This window comes from Falco cherrug, chromosome 14 (assembly GCF_023634085.1).
Source record: "Falco cherrug isolate bFalChe1 chromosome 14, bFalChe1.pri, whole genome shotgun sequence".
Classification (NCBI taxonomy): Eukaryota; Metazoa; Chordata; class Aves; order Falconiformes; family Falconidae; genus Falco; species Falco cherrug.
This window is the reverse complement of record NC_073710.1, coordinates 7872474-7894188: the sequence shown is the minus strand read 5'-3', so window position 1 is coordinate 7894188 and position 21715 is coordinate 7872474. Positions and strand designations below refer to the sequence as shown.

The following is a 21715-nucleotide window of genomic DNA, read 5'->3' as shown; positions in this document are numbered from 1 at the left end:
GACATTTAAACTATTTATGATTCTTGTTGCAGTTTAAATCCTGTATAATATTTTTCATGAAGCCTTATGACTCCAAAGATCAACAGTCTAAATGAACCCTCTGATTCGCCACAAAAATTGATCTTTTGCTGTCCAATTCCATTCTTAATGAAAGAGACAATTCGGAAACCTACAGGAACATGCTTTATTGATTCATTCACAAGTCACTAAAGCCTGCTGCCTATGTTCGTTCCAATAAGACTAACCACATAGTGCTTCTCATGTACCGAACTGCAGGAAAAGACAATGATCCCACATCTGTTCTGCTGGAAGTCCAGTGAGACTAAACATACCCAATAAATGTAAACACAGTACCCACTAAGTTAATGATAAATGTGTGTAGGAGACAGAAGGACTTATGTTTCCTCTTTATTATCCTTTCAGTTGAGGAACTGCCTTCTCTGTCATTTATTTACCCAGGACAGTTGAGCCCAGATGCATACCTGTTTTTTTCATGGAGTTACTTGTTTTACTTGTTTTTCTCAATTTTGCAGACGGATTAAATAAACCAGGAGGAGGCCAACCTACATGTGTGAGGTCACACCATGAACTGTAATCTACACTGCAGCAAACACCCAAATCCATTCAGGTTCAAGACCTAATTTGGCATAAACCTGGTGTGTAGCTGTACCGCACTGTATATTTTATAAACATATCTTTCAATAATCTCCTGTGCTTCTTATGAAAGCAATAACAAGCAGTAAGAACAGCAGAGCCTCTACTGGGCAAGCTTTCCTATTAAATTCCACTAATGCATCTCAGCTGTGACCTGTAGTAATTTGGGTAACCTAATAAGGCTGAATGCCCTGTAAGAATCTGGGATAATATACTGTTGACCTGCAAGATATAAGGAAGTCCAAGAGCGCGACTAGATAGCAAGTATCACCTAGCAGTCAGAAAAAAAAGTGAACTTAAAAAACACAGGTAAGAAAATACAGGAAGAGAAAACACATCATCAAGAATAAGAAAATCTGCTTTACAGGTACTTTAAAGTACCACAATTTCAATATTCATTTCCAACTCAAAACATTACATCTGCTTGTCCTCCTTAAAGGAATATGCTACACTCAGATTTAGTATCAGGCTTTACGGTAACTACAGTTACTACAATTATTCCAATACAACTACCATGAAGTATGGCATTTTTTCAGATTCACCCAGGTTTTGCCAGAGACCCAGTCTTCTGCCCTCTACCTTACGACACAATAGGTTTCAGAAAGCCCACTTCTCTTTCTAATACTCTTCTTCCTTTACATATGCTTTTGATAAGTGTGCACAGACCCAGTCAAACATAACACTCTACCACAAAACTCATCTGTTCACCTGTATTATGATTTCAACCCCTTAGTGGCTTTAGTACAGTTCTATGTAGACAATGGCCTCAGAAAGCAGCTTCTGCTCTCACGTAGCTGTTACTTGGATAACTGAGGTAGCAAAAGCAATTTATTAGCATACAGAGGAATTAAAAGGTTTTTTCAATGCTCTTTTAATATTTCCCCTAATTCTAAAATCAGCCCAAACCCCAGCATAAAAATCACTTTTCTTCAGAATTGTCTCTCAGCAGGGTGGCACGCACTGCCAAGTTATCGCTTTGTGCCATACCATAATGTTCAAAGCCATCAGTATTCAGAGTGCTAAGAAGTGACACTGAATCCCACAATCAGAAATAAAAATGAAAGTTTCAAAAAGATTTCAGAATTTAGATGAATATAAATAGCTGCTTTGAAGATGGAAAGCATTTTACAGATTTACATTTTAGTCTGTTTTGAATGGATAAACAGACAAAAATATGTTTTGTAAAGAACAGTAACATTTCCAGTTTAACACTTCTCAACGTTAAGATTGTAAGAAATACTAGGAGGCACAGAAAGAATTATTTATATTCACTGTACAGAAAGCTTATGTTTCACTTCTGCTTATTACTTGAGCTCCTGAAAAACTACCCATGTAAGCCATAAGCTTTCTGCAAATGTACATTCCCACAATCATCTTTCCCACCCAACCACAAAGATCCAAAAAAGTCAGGGCACTATCATTATTTAGTCAAGAGATTCAGAAGGTTTATCAAAGGTTTTCTTTTCTTCTGAAAGACACAACTAACGTTGCCAAAGCATTTGTACACACTGAGACTTAAAAATGTTGAGAAAAGGGGCTCTGAAAGGAAAATTAATTGGAAACATTCAGTCTCTAGCACTGCTTCCCGTCACTTAACTCATAATGACTGAAGTGTTTTTATAGTTTTCTGTGTTCTCCCTTAGTGTTGTGTAATTTGATTTCCAAATCCCCCGAGAGCTCTGTGACAAACCTCCGGGGTGTTTCCAGGATGTAAAGGTCAGAGCTGAAGAAGATGGGGATGGGGTGTGCAGAAGACAAGTCTCAGAATCTCTTGCTTCAAGTCTGTCACTGACACAGAAACCAGGGACAGTAAAGCACAATGGGTAGTCTCTTAATGGAAGATCAACCCTGGTGGGAACTTCCTAAGGACAAATCAGCCCTGGTGGGAACCTCGAAGATCCTAGAGTAACTGCCAGCAGAATCCAAGTGACATTCCTCAGATCAAAGGAAGACGACGGCTTACCCAGAGATCTTCTACACAGAAATCAAATAGGCTTCCCAATTTCTTGAATTTCTTGAACAATCTTACACTGGGAAGCCCAATGTGGCTTGCACGCTTGGCTCACGTGGAACACAGGAAATCCTCCTGTGCTATATTCCTGGACTCCTTCCCACCCCATCCTCCAAAGACATCTTCCCTCAGCCAGCTCCTTCACTGACCTCACAACAGCCTCCACATTCCTGACAAGAGGTAGCTCTTTCGGTCTAGACATTTCCATGACCTTCCCTACGCTGGCTGGCTCCGTTACTGTTAAAGAAGCGCAGGCGAATCTCTATCTTAGGGTTCCCTAACAACCTTATTTTCTTTTCTTTATTGGTTAATTAACATAATCACTTCTTAAGAACAACTGTAATACTAGTTAGTGGAACAGGTGTTGTAACTAGTAAAAAGTCTATAAAGAGAAAAATCAATATCCCACCAGATGTCTGTAGAGGATGTACCTTCCAATATCACCAATTCCCTCCTGGGGACCTGGAAGAATTCTCTGCTGCTTTTACCTTATTTGTTATTCTCTGTGTAATCAAGTTCTTCCGTAGTATAAACATGATCACCATTATGCTAATCTCCACACTAGACATGCAAATATATAAACATTTGTGTGCCAAATTATTAAGGTTCTGTCTATAATGTTATGCCCCTATTTACTATCTATATTTTATGTCTTATGGATTTCTAAACATTTAAATTTATACCACTGCTGTCACATATCTGCAAGCAGAGACAGTTTTATGAGCACTAAAAAAGCTGCAACACACAGCCACTAAATACTAATGACATAAATGGTATCCACTAATGGTCTCTATTTTTATTACAATGCAAAACTTCAATATATTGCAATTACCATTGCTCTCAGACTGAACCATACATACTGTAACGCCAACTTCCATCTCTATAGCATAAAATGGCATTATTTGTTGTATATAGTTCAGTTCTGTATTGCAAATGTTGACTGAATGCTCAAGTCAGCAGTTGTAGCTAAAATTCACTCTATTTACAGAGTCTTACTGTTAACTAATACCCTAAATTGTCAGATATGCCAATGCATTAGACATTTTTCAAAGCCTAAAGCACTAATAGCATGTAAGCATAGCACATGTCTTGTTGTACCTGTCAACAGCCCAGTAACTTTCCAAAGGTAAAGCATGTCAAAAAAGGAAATTATCTTCTTATGCTTCTGTGTTAAAAAAATTCTAGTGAGCGATTTTTCTACAATATTGCAATACAAAAGTGCATCCAGCAAAGCTTACTCTCTTGGAACTGGGTTTCTGTTTTACCTTTTTAATGTTAAATCTTAAAATCTTCATTCATAGTTAGAACTGTGTCTCTCTTTACTTCAGCTATCTAAGACAAAAAGCTTGCTCTCAGGACTTTGAGACAGTACAAAGCTCAATGCTGTCCATAAAACTGGATCCAAAAAATTGTATGGCAAAACCCCTCATACATGAATCGGTTGGCAGTGGGGTTAATTTAATTGCATCTATGCATTTCACTTGCAAGAAACTTACACCAAAAAAGGAGAGCCAAGTTCATCTCTCAGATTTTCTCATGCCAGTTTATCTCATACAAAACAAGCCCAGTTACATTCCCTTCCATTAACTTCAATGGAGAGTAACCCCCAGAAGGCTGGAAGTTTTGTTTGAAACGGGAGACATTTCTTCTATTTCCATGCAGCTGGGTAGTCATTTACACACGGAAAACACTGGAGACAAAGTAGGTGTCAGACTCGGTAGCATTTTACATGCATTTTCTGACACAAGGCAGACAACAGAAACGTGCACACAAAATATTTCCCTTCAAGGCCTGGCTAGTGAGAACAGCAAAAAACTAGAAGACCTTACTGTAATTATTACAGTCACTAAATACTGCTTGTCCTTAAAAAAAAAACAATGCAATTATCACCCTTAAATTTAAGCGTTGAAAATCACTCCACCTGAAAGCAGTGTTTTCTTTAAATGTTCTCACTTAGCTTGCATAAATCTAAACACACATGACTGACTGCAGACTACACAAATGGGAATACTGATATGGTATTACTTATTTTTTCATCTTTCTTTCTCTGTCAATAATCTTGAACATGACAAGTGCTTTCTAATGTAATCTGAACCCACTTCAGTGTTCTAATATTTTGACTAAATAGGTTTTATCAAGGATCCCAGTTAACTGTCTCTGGTCAACAACTGTAACAATAAACTATTCCAACTGAAAATTAAATGGCAGTTTCGTTTCAGAATACACAATTTCTCAAAAGAGCAAATTTATTAGTTTAAATATTTGTAAGAAAATACAGCTTTTCTAAATGAGTTAAATATTCTAGCTTATTTTCTCAACCATAATTTAAAATAATAGCTTGTTTTTGCAATCCAAAATGTTGGGGTTTTTTAATTTTTAAACTTCCCTACACATCTTAAAACTTGAAACAAACCAGACTGACTGACTTCACTAACAGAAAAGTGAAATATTAGAGTACATGAAAAGCATTTAAGTTTTTAATGAATCCCCTGCTTTTCCTGAGGAAAATGTTGGGTAACTGTAACACATTTTGAGGAGCATTTTTGGATACTCTGAAACGCCATCTCTGACAACCTATATCGTTCACCAAAATCCTTTCTCCCCACTTAACAATCACATTGTACCAAAGGAGGAAATGAGCTATTTTAAGTAAGACCTTGGACAAAATCCGAAGCCCATCAACCTCAAAGAAAATGTTGACTTTTAAGTTTGTAAGTGCAATGCTTCCAATAGAAAACTAGCAATAGGTCACAGGTCTGCTAATGCAAAGCCAACAAGTACCTGACCCATTTTGGGGGGTTGGGGTTTTTTTCCCCTCTCTTATCCCCCCTGACCTGGGGTTGACAAGCTTGCCAGTATAACCCACTACACAACAAAGCCCAATGTCATTCCCCTAACAGACAGCACGTTGGTGAGGTCCCTAATTTAGGAAAGCAGCAGCCCTAGAAATGTAATGTCAAGGTGAAACAGTGAGACATCTGCAGAGGCCAAGTCAGATGGTCTCCACATGAGAGTGCTCCCAAGCTCCTAATCCAGATGTCTTAGATACCCAAGTCAGATGGTCTGAATCCAGACCAGGATCTAGACTATCCTCCCCTAGAAACCCCGAGTGCATCACTTTTGTGAATAAGGATTTCTATTTCAGCCTAAAAAGTGTATGTTCACTAAGGGCACTGAAAGAGAGCACGGATAACAGCACAGCTGCCACCCAGAATCAGGATCACAAAGGCCTCCATGGATATTTTACGTACATTCACACAGCAGTACGTCCAGTGGGTTTCTGAACTCACAGGCTTCACTGCTGTCTCTGGACACCTTTCCCACCCTGTTGCTCAAGTCTCTTGTACAGTAAAAAGAGTAAGCTCTTGTGGAGCATATCCCTACATGGTTACACACAGCAAAACCACGTTCCTTCACCAAAACAATAAAAACTCCTTGGAAAAAACAACAGTCCTTCTGTACACTTCAACGGGTGGTCAAACAAGCCCTAAACTAAAAGCTTCTTGCCCCTGTTACCTGCTTGGAATATCTGGCTATAGACCATTTTGTTTTCACATGTAAAGACACTATTTTAAAAAGCACTCTAGAAGGGATGGGTGTCCATATCTGCATTCCCTCCAGAGGGAATGGGGTCGAATATATGCACCTAAGGCAATGTTTTTTTAAGGTGTATCTGCTTAATATAATGATACAATAAAACCGCTATAATATCTGGAAGGTTTAGGCTTTTGTCTTGTAACCAAGCAGATGAATAGCTTCAACCTTTGAAAGAAATTGCAGTATGAATGTCTATTTTATTCCAGAGTTGTGTCTGAGCAGACTATTAATAGAATACTGATAAATGCTACAATAGCTATTCTTTTTCCTCCCCTTCTGCTTTTATGCCATTGCCAATACCTATCCTTCCTCTGGTGCTGTCAGCTGATGCCTGTCTCATAACTCTCAGGGTAACAGCATTAGAAGAAAAAGAAATTAAGTTCAAACAAAACTGCTAGGTAGAATTCAACATTATGAGATTATAGACTGAATTGTTTTCTGAAGCAGGCACATATATGCACAGTTATACCACTAATGACCTACCAAGAACTTGTGTATTAAAATATAATTACTATAATATCATTTAAGAGAACATAAAAGATACTAAAGCTGATTATTTTTCTTTTTCTAGTAGCTCTGTGATTTTTAACAGCAAGTAGTAACTAACTGCACCTTCTCTACATGTTCCCTGAGGAATATATTTGTAGCACACATTGCACCATGATCACATAAAATCAACAGGCATTACAAAATCTTTGTAACATGTTCATGTGGCTACTAGAACATTTAACTAGGCCTTTGCAAATCTCACTATGTATTCCTGTGCGCACAGTCCCATTTGTAAATTCTCTTCTTTGTGTTTTCTCTTGCGTAATAAATCTTTCAAAAAGATAAGGAGCTGAAACTGTTGGTCCTGTGAGTAAAAATCAGTCCATGAGACTATGGAGAAGAACATGCAATATGAAGACTATGGAATAATTATGAAGAAATCCAAAAAGTTATTGCAAGCCATGCAAGTAAGAACAGAAGAGTACTTGATTATGATACCAACAGCTTTAAATTATCAGTATGGAATTGTTTAGGTGCCTTTGTGAAGCAAAGGAGTGAAGAAGTTGTTTAACATACAACAGAAATGTTACCCATGCTGTGATTTCTCTCTCACATTTTTTAAAACCACAGTCAGATACTTCGTTGCAACAAAGTACAAAAATGCAACTGCTATTGCCATCAGAACCAACTAGCTCCTTAACCGGCTGTTTCAAGGAAGCCAAAAAAAACAAGTGCCACAGAGAACAAATACATTTTTTTTCCCCGAAGCAATGTCTCCAGTGAGTTAAGAGAAACAGCCATGTCCCAGAGAAGCTTATAAGGCTGTAACTTGCGTTTCATTTGCTTTGAAAATTTGTATTTTCTACAGCTCCCAGAAAGTTAGGGTCAGAGCAAAAGTTACTCATGTAGAAGATACTTAACAGAAGCAAAAACCTTTTTTCTTATAAATACCCCCATAAATTTGGGGAAGATTAGAAACATCTAGGTGTTTGTCCGATCTTAACACAATCCAATCCAGCAACATTTCGTTCAAAAGGCTCTAGCATGTCCATGGTTAAAAGTAACAATATTTATCTTTTAAGATCACGGTGGTAAGTACTGCCGAAACATGCATGCATGCATCTTAGGAATAGCTTAACATTTGCTCATGCCTGGAAAGCTGCCTCGGTGAGGACAAACGATCTTATAAAAATGCTGTAATAAAACTAACAAGAAAACTTTGAATGTAGTATGTGTAAGGTGGGATAGACAAGGAAAAGAAGAAAGTATGTTGCAATTCTCAGTTTTCAGGAAAGCTGAGTCAGCTGTGGCTCTGTTAGCCTGGACAACAACAGACCATCAGGGGAAACCCTGCATGCCTGCCCACCAAAAGAAACCTGACTAGTGGGAATTTCAGTGCACAAACAACAAAGGACTAGACCCTATAACTGTATTAAAACACTTTTATGGGACTGAAAAGAAATTTGCAATGCTAATGGCTGGAAGCCAGTGAATGCAAAAAGTGTAGGAAATCAGAAGGATGCAGTAGTCATGGTGAAGCAGATTATCAAAAGATGAAAGGAAATCTAAGTAGATCTGGGAAGGCAGGTAAAACTGACAAATGGTACATAAAACAGGAGCTGATGGAAAAGAGGGACTGGCAGTTAAGATGCAGAAGAAACAAAAAGAAGTTGGCACATTTATCAGGAGACTACATAAGGTGATTTGTAAATATATCTTGACATTTATAAAAGGCAAGGACTTCTCTTCAACTATTTTCTTTGTGTACTTATCCATAAGTTTAGAGACTGTCAGTTTTGGAGATTATATCACATGCATATTAGTCTTCCAACATGCTGAAACATTTTTTTTTCACCTTTCTTGAATAACAATAGGTATTTTTATGTAATTTAGTCTGATTCACTGTAATTCCTAATCTTCATTATCATATCAAATACCTTAAAGATACTGGGCATGCTTCCCATAGCACAACTATTTCAAAGAATGAACAAACTGAGAGTAAATAAACATGTGCTGCTAACTTTAATCATTAGCCAAGTCACCCAGAAACTGCATTTTAAACGCTTGGAAATTTGCAGTTTCTCTCGCAGAAGTCAGAGCTCCAGCACTTTTCACATCCCATGGCTGCTCACATCAATATCCGCTCCAAGAAAAGTTGAAATGTTCAATTCTGCTAAGTCAGGCTGACAGATTTTGCAAGCCACAATGGAGAAAGCATTTGTGTCCTAAAGCTCAACTGTGCTGAAACCTGCTCTCCATCCCTTCCTCCCTGCATGCTCTGCAGAAGCATGGTTGCATTCCTATGTATGTAAGTGAGATGCAGAGATGGAAAATGGCTGGGAAATGGCTAGAAAATGCCACTAAGCAAGAATAATGCTTCCCCTCAAGCTTTCTCGCCAAAACTACCCCCCCTCCTATGGCACTCCAACACCCACTTCTCCTTCACAGTGGCTAAATCCAAGAGTCACACCCTTTCCAGAAGGAAGAGAGCTAGTAAGGGTTTGGGAATACTGGCTGTGGCAATTTATAATCTCATATGGTGTTTCACAGATGTCCCTGCCACCAGATTGTTCATGTGACCTCAGGAAAACCTCCAACAGATTCCCTTACCCTGTCTTACTCATATTCATGTTACAGAAATAGAATTTGAGTTTCTCCTCTTCCTATCCCCAGCTTTAAAACTACATGCAAAGAGAACAAGCCACCAGCGGACCAGAAAAACTCTGAACCGAGAGCCCACTGGCCAGCATCTGGTTACTTTTCATACTCAGTCTTTCCAATCTGTGTTCATAGCTAACAAAGAGTTTACCTGCCATAGCCAGCCTTCACCTGGTATCTTCTGCACCTCCTCCTTTCATACTGACCTTAAATCCCAACTATCTGAGATGTTTAAGTATGGGAATGAATTAGAGTACATTTAAAGATGTCTGCAGAATGAATGTTAAGAGCTATGGATTTCTTCACATAGCTGTGCATAAACAGTAAGACGCTAAATTAAATGCAATAGTAAAGCAGAGCTGAACTTTCAGATGCATCCTCTCCACTTGCTGTGTCTCTCCGAGTAACAGAGGTACTGCTCAAAACCATAAAACCTAACTAGCTGGTATAAACTAACTTTACATAAGCAGTTATGACCTAAACAAAGTTTGAACAGTACATAGCCTCTGGGTACTCCTGCCCCAGTAAGAGGTTTCAGTTTAAATTTAGATTTTTATTGCCCTTGGAATGCTGAGATAAACTTTCAGTCCCACTGGTGCAACTCCAGGAAGAGACTATATTAAATTTTGCTGTTCGTGAAGGAGTGCACCTTCCTTCTATTCATTACCAGGCATGCAAGCCACGTAATAAAGCTGAGCTGTTTTTATTCTTACACAATGTGCATGTTATTATGGCTAGAAGAACTCTGCAAGAGCAGTTCCTATTAGCAGGTGGTATCACACAAGAGCTGAAAATTACATCAGGGGGTCTGGGGGGGTTGAAAACCACGCCTGACACACAGGCCTGACCAGGGCCTGCCAGGGAATGGTCACAGATTCTGTTCTTTACTTCCCTAGCCTGGGATAGATATCTCCATTCCCTTGTTTCAGCAGAAGAAGATTTAGAAGTAACTCAAACACAAACGAACCAGCTTACTAAGATGGTATTCTGAAAACACAACAGTAAAATTAAACATCTGAGTTATGAAAAGCCAAACTAGGAATTTGCTTATTTGACAAGTCTTGAATAGCCTAATACTAGTAACATGCGTTAGTCTTAGGTGCCTAACATTTTTCTAGCATCAGAAAAAAGTAAGCATTGTTAGGCCCAAGTAGAAGTAACAGCTCTGACTCGGGAACAACCCAAGGTATTAATAAAATTATAAATCCATTGGTTTTGTCTAAGGTTTCTTCGTCACTTCCCAAACTGAGTCCATTCTGGAGTCAGAACAGTTTAGCTAACTGGGAACAGCAACCTTTCCCTTACAAGTCATAAGGAAAGATTCACCCACTCCACCACTTGCTTAGTCGTGTAACTGAAAAAAGCATTCCTCATTTCAAATGTAATGATCCATACTGCTGCACAGGCCCTAGGCAGAACAGTTCAGGTAACAGCTGTATTATGTAACGAAGCAGATTCCTACACAAGAACCGATGCAAATCATCATCTGCCTTTATAAAATACACTCGCAAAGCAACTTACGTAGAGTCCAATAACCTGAAAACAGTCTTCAGGGCAAAATAATGGTAACCATGCCTATGACAGAGAAAATAAACGGTGTATCTCTTGATGCAACTTGTCATTATCTTATTGATGTTCTCTCATCAAAATCTCATTCAGTTCTGCTTTTATTTCAAGCAAAAGGTCGTAAGCCTTCAAGGCATTGTGCCCATGCCACAAGTTGTAGGCCTGAACGGGTGGCAGAACCAGTTCCACTTTGGGGAAAATGGATAGAGGTTATCCAGATCTTTACCCTGCTAATAGCAGCTGCAGCTGGTATGAAATGCAGTGTTAAGAGTAGAGCATTACTGATGTGGTTCTCCATTGCATTATTTGCTTTCCACTCTGGTATGAAAAGGAATCCCAATGCTTTTAATCATGTTCATCACGGGGGAAGAGAACCTGTGGTCTAACCTCTAACACAGTAAGCTTAAAGAAGAATCTGTCCTTTTGACTGATCGTTATTGAAATCTTTAATTTGGCAGGTGGTGGGGGTGGTGTTATTTAAAGACAGAGAGGAAGTTTGAAGAGAAAGCCGAGAGGTTGGGTTTTTTTATTTTTTAAAGTCTCAACACTAAAGTCAAATTGACAGCACTTCTCTGATCCCCTTCACCTAGAAGAAAGTTTGTGATTATTTTCTTTCCGCATACAACATAAACAAAAATTGCTTAACATTCCTTTCCTCCTCAGTTCCTAAACTATTCAGCTAGAACTGGCTTAGACGGGCTTCTCTTTTGCCAGTTTGACAAGCCTCCATCTTTTGGCTTCACTTTTAGATCCTTCCAAAGCTGTTTTTTTCTTCAGGAATAGCCTGCAATGTATGGTTCTGGCCCTGGCCCTTTCTCCTTTTCCACAGTATTTTGAAGTTTAATTTTATACCTTTTATAAGGCTTTTGATTTTATTATGTTTTTTGTAACCCCTACTGCCGTCTTTTCTTTACGCTTTTATACATATTGATAACATTATGAATTAGATTACACTGTACAAAAATAAAGCTCACTTTATTTGAAACTCACTGCCATTTTCTTCCGGTTTTTGCACGGGGTTGAGACTCCCTATGAATTTATTTTAAAATCTCCTTTAATCCTCCTGCTGGACTGATTTTTTCCTTTCAGAAAAGGAGGACACTGTTCCAGCCAGAAGAAATGACATAGCATGAAGGAAAAGGGGGGAAAAAAAATCCTGAGTCATGAAAGAAAAGAAGAAATACAAGTGAAAAAGAATTGAGAGGATTAAACTCCACAAACTGGAAGGGACAGAAAAGTAGGACTGAGCTCTAATTGAAAGGAAATAGGGAAGTGACTCTAGGTTAAGAACTAGGTAGATCAAGGAGGGAGAACTTGACCAAAGGAGAGCTGAAGTAAAAGACACCTCTCACCTTTTAGCTCTATTCATTATCCACCCTCTGTCTTCTGCTCCCAGTGAGAGCTGGGAGCCCTTCTGACAAACTTGCTTTGGCCACAGTCAATGCTGAAGCTTGAAAGCAAAGCCTCTGGGACAGGAGCTGCTCTCAGAAGGTCCTGCAAGCACTGTAGTGATGGACCTGCATTGTCCTTCTAAGGGTGGGATGAATACCTGGGCTCCAAGGAACATAAGTTAAGTCAGCTCTTGTTCCCGCATCACTGAGAAAAGGGAAGATCCATATCTAAAGTTTGCAAGTTGATGTCTGATTGCAGTGGAAGCAAAAAAAACACTGCTAAGAGCTAAACACACTGCAGCTGTCTCTTGGTAATCAGCCATCAATAACTAACCACCACCCAGGATCACAGACCACAGCCTGCTTGCCTCACCTGTGTGCAGCCCGGCTGACTCCCTGCAGACCTTTCTGTCAATTAGAGAAGCAGTATTTTTTTTCCCAGTTCATTAACCTTCTTTCTACTTCTACACACCATTCTGGAAAACTCATGTTTACAGTAACTGAATGCACTCTGCACTCATCAGAAGGAGTGTTACAGTGTTAAATCAGAGCCCACAGTTATAAAATACACTGCTTAACCTACCACTCTTAGCCATTCTGTAGTGCAAGGTCACAGCACTTAAAACAGAGCAGTGCCAACTGAGAAAGTTGAAAAGGGCACTATTTTCTGCAATTATTCCCATGGAATGCACAAATGGATTAAAAAAAAAAATATGATCTTTTAATACTTATCCTTCTGAATTGGATGTTAAAAAGTAAATCCCTTTGTGCATCATGGCTATACCTTAATGATGAGTCCAGCAATAAAAAGCCTTCCTATGGATAATTGATATATTTTCTACTACTTGAAGAGGAAAAAAAAAAAAAAAAAAAAGAAATATCCCAAGCTATGACAAGTTTGCGATATAAGTGATATATGATAGTAATTGATATCCTAACAATAGCACACTGTAAAGATAGACTGAAATTATTTTCTTTTCTATTTCTTCCCTATCTGCTCTTCCTCCTCTGTTTCTTTAGTGAGCCAGATTTGCCAGCAAGGCAATTTAATCTTCCAGGGATAAAGAAAGTCTTCCTTGTCTAAGAAACATAAACACTTCTACTGGTCAAGGACAGAAAGCCCAAGAGGAAGAATTATCTACTGACAGTGAGCTATGTTTTTTTTATCTCTAGGAACGGAAGCAGCAGTATTCTGGAAGAAATAACATTGATTTAGCTAGAATGTAAGGAAGACATCTTCTGCGTGATGTATGTTGCCTTCTGGACGAGGGTAGGACAATAGCTTGTATTCCCTGAACAAAATACCTCCTACTGTGCTTTCACTATCATTTAGTGAAAGGTATTTTATTCCCTTGTAACATTAAACTCTGAACCATGAGAAACTTCATGGTCAGTCATGAACCTGGATGGATGCTTATTTAAGGAGCTACCAATTGGGTAATTCTTTTGAGCTGTTACGCCATGCATAAATGGGGAGAGTTACTGTCCTATCCTGTACAGATAACAAAGTAAACCATGCCAGCCAAAGACAGGTACAATTTACCTCCTTGGTAAAACAGACACAGAAACCAAACCTCGCCTATTTGCCTAAGTTTCCAACGTAGATCAAACTTCTCTTCATCAGTTTTGTTACTGCCCTTCACAACATAGCAGTATGTCAACCAGGGTCGATAAAGTAATGTTTAATAAAATAACTTATTAGTCAAAGAAACAAACTTACTAACTTGGGCTTAAATGTAAACACAGAACAAGCCCCACATTTGTCTTGTCTTCACAAACACACATTTGCCATCTTGTCAAGATCCACCTTAAAAGTAGCCGACTCTTGCCTGTGATTCCTTCTAAAATGATGTTTAAAAGGCCACTTTTATCTGCTGATTTAAATACAAAACAACCCTCATACTTCTATTATCTAGCCTGAAGGCACGCACGGCTGGTAAGCTTATGCTTAAGTGCTTTAACTTTAAGAACATGAAGCACCTTGTTGCTTTCAACTGGGTGAACATATTTTTCACATCAAGCACATTCTTAAGTGTTTTGCAAAAATGTAGGTTTCTCAACAGAGTAACTATATATATGGGTATCTATCGCCATCATTTCCTGAGAAACCAATAAGAGATGTAGGGAGCCAATACTTCAGCCAGAATTAACATATTACTGGTTTCCAGCAGAGATCCTAATACCGTATACCAACAGGGTTCTTCTAAACAAGAAAAAAAATTAAGTTAGAAAAGGAAAAGCACAGCATGAACAACCTATAAAGGTAGTGCAGAAAACTGGAAAGGGCTACTAAAGGAAAGAATTATTTTAAGTTAATCTCAGAGACGACAGGAAGTAGATAAACAAAGAGGCAGGCACAAACCGAGTTAACACAGCCAAGAGGGTCGCCTCCTGGTTGGCAAGGCCGAAGTATTGGGATTTATGAGAAGAAAGATGGCTAAACCAATTAGAACTGAAAAGCTGCACAACTTACAGAGGAAACTCAGCAGATGAGCAACTGCATCAGAAGGAATGTACAAAAAATATCTCAAGATATAAAGGACTGTACTTCTACAGCACATTACCAATGTCACAGGCAAAAATGTAAATTGCTGTGGCAAAGGGTTTAAAACTCTCCTGCAAATGGTCATGTGCGGCCAGACCTTACCTTGCTTGCTCTGAAGTGCTTAGTGCTTCCCACCATGTAACAGTCTCTTTGCTTCAAGCTTGCAAAAATGCTTTCCTGCTGTACTGACGCAGAAAGAAGTGTCTTGCATTCCTCCTCTGGTCCCAAGAATAGACATAGGGTTAGCTGTAACCTGGCCACAGTGTAACAGGAGGGAAATTTCCACAAACTGCAAAGGTAAAGGGCTGAGTGAAAAGCAACAGAGTCAGACAGGAACTCACTCAGCTGCACTATGTACAACAGCCTTTGTGCAGGAGTGTTCATTAGACACTACTGTAGATACACTAAGAGAAACGCAGTGCGGTATGATATGCTGTCACCATCAAGGTAAGATGTGACAGATATATTCAGAAAATATAAAATACACTCACACAACTTCAAATTAAGTGAATATATGTGAAACCAACCTGAATAAACACCCCTCCCTTCTTTGGAACATGCTGACATTAACAACATTAATGAGACCAGCTCCTAATTGCATCAATTTGGAAACAACACCCCAACACTGGATTTGCAACATCTTCCAGCTTTGCCCAAAACACATTACAAAACGGGCAACCATTAAAAACATGCTTAAACATTACACTAAAATCATCATTCTGCAGTTGATCTGTGGTCATACAGGACTCATTCATCCTCCCAGCTGCTGAAGTGTAACCAAAGGGACATGGCTGCATTACCACCTTTATTAGCATAAAGCAGTCATGACCAAACCTGCAGGTACTGACTAGTTGGCCTAGCAAACCCGAGCATCAGTTTGCCTGGTTTCAGAGAGGAGCCAGCACAACTTTATACTATGACCATCTCAGCCATCAAGACACAAACGTGTCTGAAACAAAAACTGTACTTCTGTCCTTGATACCGTGTTCTCCATGGTTTTGTATGCACTCCACTTGTTTTGTCTTAAAAACAGCTCCAGAACATTTCAACTGTTTCCTTTCCCACACAAGACAAGTATTCAAATCAACAGTACCATCTAGAAGACCCCTGGTAGACAGAGGGGACATGGCTTCTTTATAAAACCATCTAACATTTCAAGAGAAAATAGTAACAGATGTTATTCACGCTAATACCTTACTTGGTATCTTAAGTTCCAATGCTTTCAATTGTTTTTCTCCTTCTTCTGCATCTTTAATAAAATATAAATATTTTAAGTATGCAAAGTTTGTCACAGGACTAAAACAGGTTATGCACCCAAAGCCTTAGACTGATGGAAGTTAGCATGGCCATCACCAGATAACACTGGACAGCTATGGCCCTGTGACATTCCAGTTATTTTCAAAAAGCTATCCTAGTCATCCTAACTTTGGGACAATGGCATCTTTCTACCATGTGTTTGCCACTGAAACTATTAAATGCCTCCACAGTTATCCAGAAGTTTTACATGATCTTGAAAACACAGCCAGAAGAATTTGGTTGTGTTACGTAAGGCCACAGGGCAAATGAAAATAAAATGGGAGAAAAAATATGGATACACTGCTTGCAAAGTTCTAGTTGTCCAAAGAAACCTTGTCTCGTGCAAGTCTACCTGCTGCCTGGAACAACTGAGGTAAAAGACTGGGACGTATTTCTGTAACAACACTGTTCCCTGGTTTCTGCCGTAAGATCCCACAGGAAAAATAAGTTGCAGGAATCTGCACTGCAACACAGCTATGCAAATTTATGTCAGCAGAAAAATCTCATTTAACTACCCACTGGAATTTAAAACCCTATCTTGAAAACTGAGCCCTGGCACCTCTACTTTAATAATGAAAGATCCTCCTCTTCCCATTATAGAGAGAAGCTGATTTTTCTATCAATGTATCTGTTCTAAAGCCCTTTCTAGCCAATGAAGTCTTTCCACTATGTACATTAGGAAAATAAATATGACTTTCACAGGTCAAAATGTTATGTTAAACCAGTGCTTCAAGACTCAGTGCTGTCCCAGCTCAGTCTGGGAAAACAATTTAATTCTGAGTTTGGTCAGAGCTGTGCAATTTTTCATGTATGCAATAAGCTAAATGCAAAGCTAGTAAGTTTATGTATATTAATGGTGCTGAATTCCTAGCAGGGCTCTCAATTAGGTTAATCAAGCCACATTAGGGACCAGGGAATATTACAGGAAACCCAGTGAATATCTCTCTGCTCAGCATATCACTGCAAGAGGTTGACCACATGATAAACTGCGTGGCTACCTGTATTAGTATTTCTGTTATGTATGCAATAACTGCTGAGCTTCATCTCACTATTCTGGATAGAACCAGTCCTGCCATTTCAAAACTAGAGGCTGCAATCCTCTGGGTTGTAAGCACAATCAAGCCTTTGGAAAGGCTCTTCGAAGACCAAAATAATGAGATTAATCACTCAAAGGACACAGGGAAAGAAAAATAAAACCAGATTTAAAAAAAAAAAAAAAAAAAAAAAGACATCAGAAGCTTCTCTTTCCCCACACCTCAACAGACAGAATCATAGGGAAATTCAGCTGTGTTGACAGCTGGGAAATACAAAACCAGGTAAAGAAATTATAAAAACATTTAGAATGGAGTTATGGATCCATGCCGATCAATAATTTTAAAAGATGACTCAATGTATGTCCAAGAATCTGAGGAGAATCAAACTAGGAAGGAGAACTGACCCTTGACAATTCAAGTCCTGTAGACCAGATTTTAACAATTATGAAATCAGGAACAATACCACACGCATGGGAAAAAATAAAATGCTTCTCCATTCTTTCAGTGGAAAGAGTATTTACCAGGGTAGCAGATAAGGCAGTGTGACCCATATCCTGCAGTGTTTTACATGTGTTAGGGTGAGCAATATAACATGTTCAGATTTTTATTTTTTTTAAAGATTCAGCATTTTTGTGACAGCACCAACAAGAACAACTATCATGCAATTAGTGGCTTGGGGTTTTTTGTAACAGAAAAAGTTGCAATTATGTTTATTTTCCACTACAATATTTATCTTTTAAAAAGGGTTGTTTAGTACTGACAAAATTGGGAAACACTGTCAGTACAGAAGCAGCTCATAGAAGATGGCCCTGACTTGAATGACCCTGAAGCCCACAACATTGAAAGAACATTAAAATTTATTAGCATGAAGTGCAACAATGAAATGAGAATTGCCACTACAAGCTGAATGACTATTAATTGCAAACAAAGCAGGAGCCCTCCTGTGATCCTCTAGTCCTTGAATAAGTGTTGTACAGACAAGGAAAAAAAATATTAAAACGGCACTGCTGCTGGATATCTGGCAAGAAATCTTCAACACTTCCGATTAGAAATATAACTGAAATTGATGCACTGGTATTTCTCCTAGCATACTGTACACAACAAATTACTAATATGAATGACAATTATTCACAACTGTCTTCATTTTCCTCAGACTCCGCCAACATCTCTTCCTCAAGGTCTTCTTTCTTCTGACAGCTTTGCAGAATTTCAGTCTCGCCCAACTAGAACTACTCTCCAAAATACAGCAAGGAGGCACAAGAGAAGGATGAGGATAAGATACAAATATGTATGACTTGCTACACTACATCAGAATGAAAATTAAGAGGTCACTAATAACAACAGTGCTACAAGTAACATTCTGCAAGGAAAACTCATGACACTGAACCCACTTTCGTTAGTGAATCTAGGCACAAGAGGCAGGAGACCCTTGGAAACTTTTTTACAAGCCTAGGTGCCCATACAATGCTAGAACCATTCTCCAATAGCTCCACAGCTCTCTCCTAAAGGAGAATTCCCCAAACAGGACTTCCCAGCATCCCAGACGTGCCCTAAGCTCAGAACAGCAAGATTCATTTTAGGAATCCCATACTGTAAGAAACGAAATGCAACTGGAGAAACATACTACATCTTCCCACCAACACAGGTATAAAGCTGCAGAAGGGCAAACGGCATCATCTTCCTCACTTGTCCAGCTGAAGGCTCAAAGTTGCAATGGGGGAGATGGAGCAAGCTCTGCACCCAGATGCGCACAGCTGTTTACACAGGGATGAACATTGCCACTGACCCAGGACCACTGGACCAGAGGGACCCCGTTGCCTTGTATCCTAGGAAGCTTGGAGGTGATAGTGGAAGGCAGGGGAAACGCACCTGATTCAGATAACCCCGGGTGCAGGCAACACAGCCTCAAGTCCATGCTGGGTTTCCAGCAAGAGTGTTGAGAGCACAGAGAGAAGCAATGCCCTAAGACACAGAGACTGATTATTGCTAGCCTTACTGAGCCCTCTTCTCCCACAGCAAGGCACACAGCTTATTTCCCTCTCCACAAAAAATGCAAGGCCTCTTTTTATTCCGGGCAAGCAACAAGAGAGGCCTTTTGGCAACCCTTAGCTGCCAGAGTACACTCTGTGCTTACCCCACTGACCCTGCCCAAGGGGAGGCAAGAAAACCAGTTCTGTGAGCTCAGCCCCACTGCTGGGATTTCTGCACTACAGGGGTTCCCACAGAACCTCAGCCTTCCCCCTCTCCCCCTGCACAAGCCACTGAAGGTGCCTCCAGCAAAACGCTGATCGTTCCCCTTCAGGCCACCTTTTCATTTAAGCAGAAAGGACAGTTCCAGAGGTCGCCCTCAGGGATACAGAACACAGATGATGCACACAAACTGCTTCCGACTTGCTCTCCTCCAGCCCCCACAGTACCGTCCCCTCTCCCAGCCCCTAAAACCCCACCAGGTGGCCGGCCCACGCCGCGCCCTTCGCCCCCCTTACCTGTCGCAGCCCTTCACCCTGCTCCAGCCAGGCTCGGCCAGCATTTGCGGCGTCCATCTCCCCCTCCCAAAACGGATCGCGGCAGCGGGTCAGGCGAGGCGCTCCCCGCCAGGGGCGGCACAGCCGCTGCCGCCCAAGATCCCGCAGCAGAGCGAGCGGCTCGCTGTGACCCCGGCAGCCGCGCAGCCCTCCCCTCCGCCCGGCAGCGGCTCTGCCGCCGCGCCGAGCCCGCCGCGCAGCCGGGGGCTGGAGGGAGCCGGCTGCCCGGCCATGCACGAAGCCCTGCCTCTGCTGGCTCCTCGGGAGCGGCTCTTCCAAGCGAACTTACTGGGCTTCGAGCCGTACCGGGGGGCTAGAAGAGGGGAAATTATGTTCTGCAGAGTGTGCATTAGCTATTCCCAGAATTAAGTGCATTTGACTTTCCCTTCTTTAGGGCCAAACTCGCTGTCTCCTGCTGGAGTTATTAATCTTTACATTCACATTGCTTGTGCAGAAGCGAGTTAGTTGGCTTGCTTCTCTCCCTTCCTACCCCATCACCCCCACACGCACTCCCTAAAAACCCAACAATTAAAAATGTGGATTTTTTTCCTCTAATTCCCCTACATTGTGTAATTATATTCACATTAGAAATCAATCAACTCTGGTCATTACCATTAGTGATATGCTCATAAACCAAACACTAGTCATGCTAATGAACTGAACGAAACATAATTTCTTGTTGTGTAAACCGATGCTCAACGCTAATCAGCAATAAATTCAATCAGACATTACCTACATCAACTGAAAAACACATTAAAGCTGCATACAGAGCAGTAGCTGCTCACATCTGGGGGAAGCTCGGGCGCATGCCCAGGAGCGGGCTCAGCAGTACCGCAGCTGCGGGGGCTGGGTACGGGGCCGCCAGAGCCCTGAGGGCACATGGTCCCCCCACGAGGGACCCCTCGGTGGCAGGGAGCCTGGCAGGAGCCGCTGTGCTGCAGGCGGGACAGGCCACCGGGCCCACGCCACCGCCTGTAGTGGCTACTGCCCACAGCTCACCAGTCACGGTGAGACTGCCAAGCAAAGCCAAGGGCAGCCGTGGCCCTGCCGGTCCCTCACCTTCTCCTGCCCCCACAGCACCCAGCTGGCAGTGCCCAGAGCCGCTGCGGGCCCAGAGGCCGTGGCTGGCTTTGCCTACTCAAAATGGCGGCCCGGCCTGCGGGGCCGCCTCAGCAGCCAAGCGAGTGCATCCACGGGCGGGCTGGCAGAACCGGCCTGGCACGCTTACCCACACCACGCCGGCGGCTGCTTGCACCCGGGTCCCGTTTCCTTCGGCGTGCCCGTCCCCTCGGAGGCCATTCTCCTCCTGCAAAACCCCCGAGGTGCCCACGGCTCCCGAGGCCCGGCGGCAGCCGCCGAGCAAAATGGCGGCGCCTCGCCTGGCGGCAGCACGTGAGCCCCGGCCGCCGGGCGGCCCCGTCCCTCGGCGATCGCCGAGCCCGCCAAAACGAAACGCTCGTGTCACGGTTTCCCACCTTAAACACGGGGCGAAAGCACCGGCCACGCGTGGAGATGGCTACGAGCACGGGCAGCGCTCCCTCTGTGCCCGGGGGCACGGCCCGGTGCTGCTCCCCCGACCCCCGGGAGGCGCCGCGGTAACGGCTCCCCGCCGCCGGACGCCAGGGTGCGTCGCGGCCCTCCGCTCCCAGGGCCGGCCCCACGCCTCTGGCCGCGGGGCGCAGGGACGGGGCTGAGGGAGTTGGGTCAGTCACAGCCCGTCGCTGAAGCCCGTCACCCGGCGGCAGCCCGGACGCGCTCCCCGCCGCCACGCCAGCTCCGGGCGGTGCGGGCAGGCAGCGGGACGCGCCCTCCCCCCCGGGCAGCCGGGGCGGGAGCGAGCTGCGGGGCCGGGGCGGGGACTCCCGGGCCCGGCCGAGCGCGCTGTGGCGGCTTTACCTCCCCGAGGCGGCCGCGGGGCCGGTATCCCCTGGCCGCGGCCCGGCTCCGCC

The 21715-nt window shown here is 42.0% G+C and overlaps 1 protein-coding gene and 1 long non-coding RNA gene across 2 annotated transcripts in view; one reads left to right on the top strand and one right to left on the bottom strand.

The window, feature by feature from the left end:
• Positions 1 to 20023, bottom strand: part of LOC114017387 (uncharacterized) — a 31055-nt gene extending 11032 nt beyond the window's left edge. The window contains exon 1 of the long non-coding RNA XR_003562426.2: positions 19728 to 20023. This is a non-coding gene — a long non-coding RNA (uncharacterized LOC114017387). The remainder of the gene's footprint in view (positions 1 to 19727) is intronic.
• Positions 20024 to 20572: 549 nt separating this feature from the next.
• LOC129737375 (nascent polypeptide-associated complex subunit alpha, muscle-specific form-like) lies at positions 20573 to 21460 on the top strand. The gene has a single exon (XM_055726942.1). The coding sequence runs from the start codon at positions 20573 to 20575 to the stop codon at positions 21458 to 21460; it is 888 nt and encodes a 295-aa protein (XP_055582917.1).
• The last annotated feature ends 255 nt before the right edge of the window (positions 21461 to 21715 follow it).